The following is a 6000-nucleotide window of genomic DNA, read 5'->3' on the forward strand; positions in this document are numbered from 1 at the left end:
AAGTTCACAGGAATTTTAAAGATTATTATATGTTTTAACTGTCTGCATAAGTATTACTTTACTAAAAATGTTAACAAATATATGATTTTATGTAAAAATTACTAATAAAAACAATACATTTTAGTTTTTGTTGTTTTATTAATATTTAAGGGAGGTAATTTTAGTTATTTTGCAAGTTTGTGTTGTAGATAGATATGTAATAAAATCGAATTTCAACAATTTAAAACAAGTTTGAAATTTCTGATTAAATGTAATTTTCGCATCATAAATTCCGCGAGACCCTTTAAAATTCTTAAAAACAAGATGGGTTTAAATTAAAAGCGGCTGAAATAAAAGTTTCAAAAACCTAATTATCAGAAAAATCAATATTTCCTGAGACTCTTCTTTTAATTATATGTATTTGTGGGTTCTTCTATCTGTCCATAGATGGAAACTACGGATACTCGACAAATTTTCTTTTAATTAGAATATTATTTGCGGAATTTTGAAAAAAATTCTAACGTTTATAACTTTGATGGTAGAATTTAACAGAGTTTATGCTTAGCATTGTTTGTGGACAAAAGTACTAAAGCGAATAATCTAGCTATGTGTGTCCGTTTGGTCATTACTAGCACAGTACATTATAAAAGTACAGCCGGATTTATGGGCCGATCTACGCAATTACGCATTAAAATTCCGTTCGGGTTAGATGATTATTTACAATGCACAGATGAAATAGTATGATCAACAATTCATGATGATCGGTCAATATTTTGCATTAAGATCAAATGTATGATGTTAATGTCTACACATCGTCTGGACTTAACTTCCCACAGAAATTAAAAGTCAAGTTTAAAAGGCTGCAACCTGGACCAATGGTGTCCAAAGTGGGGTTAGGTGTATGAGTTTGGCTGGACAGTTGAAGGGGTGTCATGTGGACCATTACCACATGCTGGGCAGATATTGCCCAACGTGCTATTAATTCGGAGGCGACTTCACCTTCCGGATTATTCAGGTTTGGATAGCTACTTCTATAACACCCATGCAATATCCTTCGACTACATCTAGTCCAGTGGTAGGTGTGTTGGGTATGATAACCATAATTTTACATCATAAAACAGTGACGACCTGCATTGTAATAGCTATTCCAAGACATTGACCTACAATAAAAAGGTTCTGCCAAAAGCTTTTTTTACCATTAAAAACAACAAGAAAATGCCTAAAATGGGTAGGCATTTATGTATAAGGAAGAAGTTTCCTACATAACCGGAACTTGGAGGCCAAATTACTACCACTATGAATAGAAAATTTGTGCAGGACCATCAATATACCTAAAATCGAGTGGGAACGAGATGTTTATATGTGTCAAATCATTGACCCATATTGATCGACAAAGTTTTGTTTTCGATATTTTGAAATGTCGAATAGCAGCTCCTTCGGATGGAAAGAAGTGGCTAACAGCTTAAAACATGGAAATACGGGGGCTCGACCAATTATACCGATTAATCTCATTTGCAATCACAAAAATGCCTAAGCTCTATTTCAACAATACGATAGGGTATATTTATGGTTGTTTTGATAATATTTACTAAAAGTGTTTTCCACATCAGTCGGATATTAAAGTCACACTTACGGCAATCCAAACCGATAAAATAGCACCTCTTGACTCTGAATAAATAAAATGGAATTATACAGTATCTACATATACTGTGTTTCATGTGTGCTTTTTTATTTTGATTTTTTAATTAAAAAAACGTCAATTAAACAATTAAAAAAAATCAAATTCTTTCGCATATATTTCATAAACAATTACAACTACAGCTAACAACAATATGCCATTCTATACACCACGACCAGTTAACAGCACAATGATAAGATGTGCATCTACGATAAGTTTAAATTCTTGGCCATCGGATCAAAACTCTAATGAATGGAATCTGAGTAGTCGTAGTTGTGAACCAACGTTTAGTTTTCGGTATGTAGTGATTTAATCGAGAACATTTGTTCATGTTTGCTCTTACAGGAACCCCACATATTCCTGTAACCAATTAATATCGAATTCTGAAAATAATTGTCCACAGGAGTGTGATAATTATACAGCTGAGGAATTTAAAAGGACAATAACTGAGACACCGGGTGACATTGTACCACCATTAGATTTACAATCGGAAGAGAATTATCCAACAGCCAGTGATGATATGACCTATTCAGTTAAAATACATCGACAACCAGAATTGGCTTATGAAACGTGGTTATCAGCAAAAAGGTAATAAAAACAATAATAACTGGGAGGACATTTTTCCTAACATATCAGATTAAGGCTAAAATGACAAGTTTTGTCGGTTCAAAAATAGATATAGCACATGTATTATTTGCACTATATACATGTAATCGGAATTAATTATATAAGCGACCTATGTTGTAATTTTGGACTCAATTTTATAATCTATGCAAAATTCCGTGTCAATTGCACAATTAATATACCAAAATTGTTGTATTAGAAAATTGAGGCATTAACTAAAATAACAAAATATTTCTTTACATATGTTGCAGAAAACTTCATTCCATTGAGGCTGCCCGTCGCCGGGAAGAAGCAGAACGAAAACGACAGGAATTGGAAGAACGTAAACGTATATCAAAAGAAAAATATGAAAAATGGCTAGAAAATAAAAGCAAACAACAAAAGCAACAACAACAACTGTCCCAACATAGTATTAACGTTTCCAATTCAAAATTAATTTTGAAAAGCCAAACATCTATTTCGAATACTTCCGAAAAATCGTTACGTTCAAACATAAACAATGGTCAAGATAAAACTCATTTAGATGAATGGGAGCGAACGAAACGTTTACAGGAAGAACGTCGCCGTATACGAAAACAACAAGAAGAACAGAAGCGTAGGGAACTGGAAGAACAACGTCGTAAAGCAGCCGCAGAAGCATGGGAGAAATGGTTAGCGGATGCTGCCAAGAAACCAAAGCCCGTACCATTGAATCGTGGCATATTTACATTACGTGGAACAATTTCAGATATATTTGTAAATCCCAATGAATGGAAAACTGTAGTGCCAACAAATGGTGATGGTATGGATTAGAAATTTATTAAATTGTTGGCAAGTTTTTATGTTTATAAATATATATTTTTTACTATATTGTTTTATAAAAAAATCAAAACTTTGTTGTTAATTCATAAACAGAAATAGCCGTTTGTACGCTGTGAGACATAACATTGGTTCGCTCCAAATTACAGGTCGAGTTCCTATTTTAGAATAAACAGTTGGTAGTTTTTTTAGATAGTCTAATTTTCCAGGATTAAAATTTAACGTGGAAACAAAGCACAATTAATGAATTAATGTCAGGGTTAACCTGTCCACGCATGTATTTGAGAGTTTTTTTCTATAAAAATCATTTTTGAATAATATTTATAACAGTTTTTATAACAAACCGATAGTATTAATAACACATATTTCATTTTTCAATTTACAACTACGCATTTATTCTCTTAAAACTACACTACAAATATTATCGGAAACATTTTGTTTTATCTTTGAAACGGATGAACTTGCATGGCAGATTTTATATTTGTCTTTATGGCCGATGGTGCTTTACCCAATTGACTTACACCACCAGGACTAACGGAACTCATCGGTGCTGGTGGACGAATTGCCGGCGGTACCATCATACTACCAGGACCGCCACCGGGCACAACCATTTTCAAGCCCTTACCCATACCAACTGCAGCCACTAGGGTATTAGTATCAGCCATACTGCTAGTTTGTTGTATGCCAGCCCTGGATGATGACTCAATGTCCCATTCTTCGCGTTTTTTACTCACCATATCTAGTATGTGTGAGACTACCTTATTGTGCTGGGCCACTTGTTTGGCCGCTGCTTCAGCCGACAAATTTGCTGCCTTCTGTTCATTTTGCAACATTTTTTGTTCGGCCATTGGTTCCGGTTTGGTACGCAAATAATCCGGCACAATATCGTGTGAGAAGACTGGCACACGACCTTGTGTTAATTGGATAAGAGCCTCGTCCCTTTCGGGGGACAGCATTAAGGGAAGTACGGTTCGATTGCGTAGTGGAGGGCATATTTCTTTCGACAGGATTTTCGAAAGGCCAGTGAGCTAGGAAAAATTAATTCAATTCAAATACTCTTTTTACTGAATAGACGTCAGTAAGGAATAACTTACATGGCTCGATATGAGAGCGAAATTATCCAGGAAAGTAGGCCAGTTGATAAATTCATATTCAGTTTCCAATTTATGTACCATGGCTCCTATGGAAACCTTCAAATCGTTCAAGCGATTTTGAACCGCATCCAGGGTCATTTCCAGTTGTTTTTCCTCGCGAGACATAGTTCGGGGTTGGTTTACAAAATAAAATGTTTGTAGTTCAGTTTAAGTGGTTCACTTAAAGGAACGACTGAACTGTTTTTTTTCACACTAAAAGTGCAAATTAGGGATAAGTAAATCTACTTTCGAATAATCGATTAATTGACGTTTTGTATGGAAAAGTCGAAATGCGTTGTGTGCGTTAACACGATAAAAAAATGCGCAACGCGATCATTGTGCAGAAACTTTAAAGGTCTATGAAGAATGTTCGCGTTGAGCGTTTTTTGTTATCGCGTTAACGCACGCAAAAAGTTAAAATATATTTAACTCCGAAGCGCAGCGCACATCAACTTCGAGCGTTTTTGTTATCGCTTCCTTGTGGTTGTTGTATTTTCGATAACACATAACGCTTACTTAGCTGGTTGGAGCTTAAAAAGATTTCCTAGAGCGTCTAATTTGAAATACCATGTTCCGATATGTCTTATACTTGATTTTCCATCTATTTCGTGGCCTTTCCCTTCTGCGTGAACCATCACTTGGTTGCTGCAGCTCGATCCATCCGAGAATAGATGGTATAGCTCATTCGACGACAATATTCACCGTCGACACAGATCGGCTCATAGATCTTCCGGAGAAAATTTCTCTGTAATACTCCAAGATCTGCCTCATCTACTTGCGCAAGAACCCATGCTTCAGATCCATGCAACTGCACGGTTTGTATCACCGTCTTGCGGAGTGTGAGTTTGTTCTGGCGAGAGGTGGCCTTTCTTTTGAGTTGCTTAGTCAGACCATAGAAGCATCTGTTGGCCAACACTATTCTTCTCCAGATTTCAAAGCTGATGTTATTAGTTTTTTATGGCGGTATCGAGGTATATAAAATCGTTTACTACCTCGAACTTGTAGTTTTTAAGCTCCACAGTTGGTCCGAGTATACTGAACGTCTTGCGCGTTGGTACCATCAGCTTGGTCTTCTCGCCATTTACTACCCGTCCCACTTTGGTATGCTCCTTTTCAATTCGTTCAAATGTGGATATTACCGCTCGTTATGTTCGAACAATTACGACGATTTAGATCCCTATGATCTTTTCCAGCAGGATGCTAAAAAGGTCACACGACAAACTGTCACCTTGGCTGAATCTTCGTTTGGGATTGCAGGGCTTCGAGAGGTACTTTCCGACTTTAACTGCTGACCTTGTGTCAGTCAAAGTTATCCTGCATAGCCGTATTTATTTTGTAGGAATGCCGAACGCATTAAATTCCATTGTGCGGATTGAGCTGTCGAATGCTGCTTTATAGTCGACGAACAGGTGGCATGTTTCGATGTGTTTTTCGTGGGTCTTTTTTAGGATTTGGCGCAGTGTGAAAATCTGGTCTAGGTGGATTTGCTAGGTCTGAAGCCGCATTTGTATGGTTCAATAATGTCATTGACCATTGACTTCAGTCGTTAACTTTATATGCGATCGGAAGTAGACTAATTCCTATATAGTTGACACATATCGTCTTGTCTCCATTTCTGTGCTGAGGTTCCAATCATTGGGCATGCATTCATCTAGCCAAATTGTACTAATCAGTTGGTTTATGCTTCTGAATAGCGTCTGGCCACCGGCCTAGAATAGTTCGTCTGGTAATACATCGGCACATGATGCTTTATTATTCTTCAGCAGATTAACAAATTCAGCAGTATAC

General features: G+C 36.5%; 2 protein-coding genes across 2 annotated transcripts; one reads left to right on the forward strand and one right to left on the reverse strand.

Annotated features, from left to right (window-relative positions):
* Positions 1-1811: 1811 nt before the first annotated feature.
* LOC133338825 (coiled-coil domain-containing protein 34-like) lies at positions 1812-3073 on the forward strand. The gene is given in 3 exon segments (XM_061546932.1): positions 1812-2245; positions 2533-2679; positions 2728-3073. Coding segments are annotated over 3 exon segments (927 nt in total).
* Positions 3074-3519: 446 nt separating this feature from the next.
* Positions 3520-4338, reverse strand: LOC133338826 (mediator of RNA polymerase II transcription subunit 8). The gene is made up of 2 exons (XM_061546933.1): positions 4174-4338; positions 3520-4107 (listed from the first exon to the last, which is right to left on the reverse strand). Exons 1-2 carry the CDS (start codon positions 4336-4338, stop codon positions 3520-3522), a joined length of 753 nt encoding a protein of 250 aa, XP_061402917.1.
* Positions 4339-6000: the final 1662 nt, after the last annotated feature.

Source organism: Musca vetustissima, unplaced genomic scaffold (genome assembly GCF_032173495.1).
Source record: "Musca vetustissima isolate MV318-11 ecotype Yass unplaced genomic scaffold, APGP_CSIRO_Mvet_v1 utg81962, whole genome shotgun sequence".
Lineage (NCBI taxonomy): Eukaryota > Metazoa > Arthropoda > Insecta > Diptera > Muscidae > Musca > Musca vetustissima.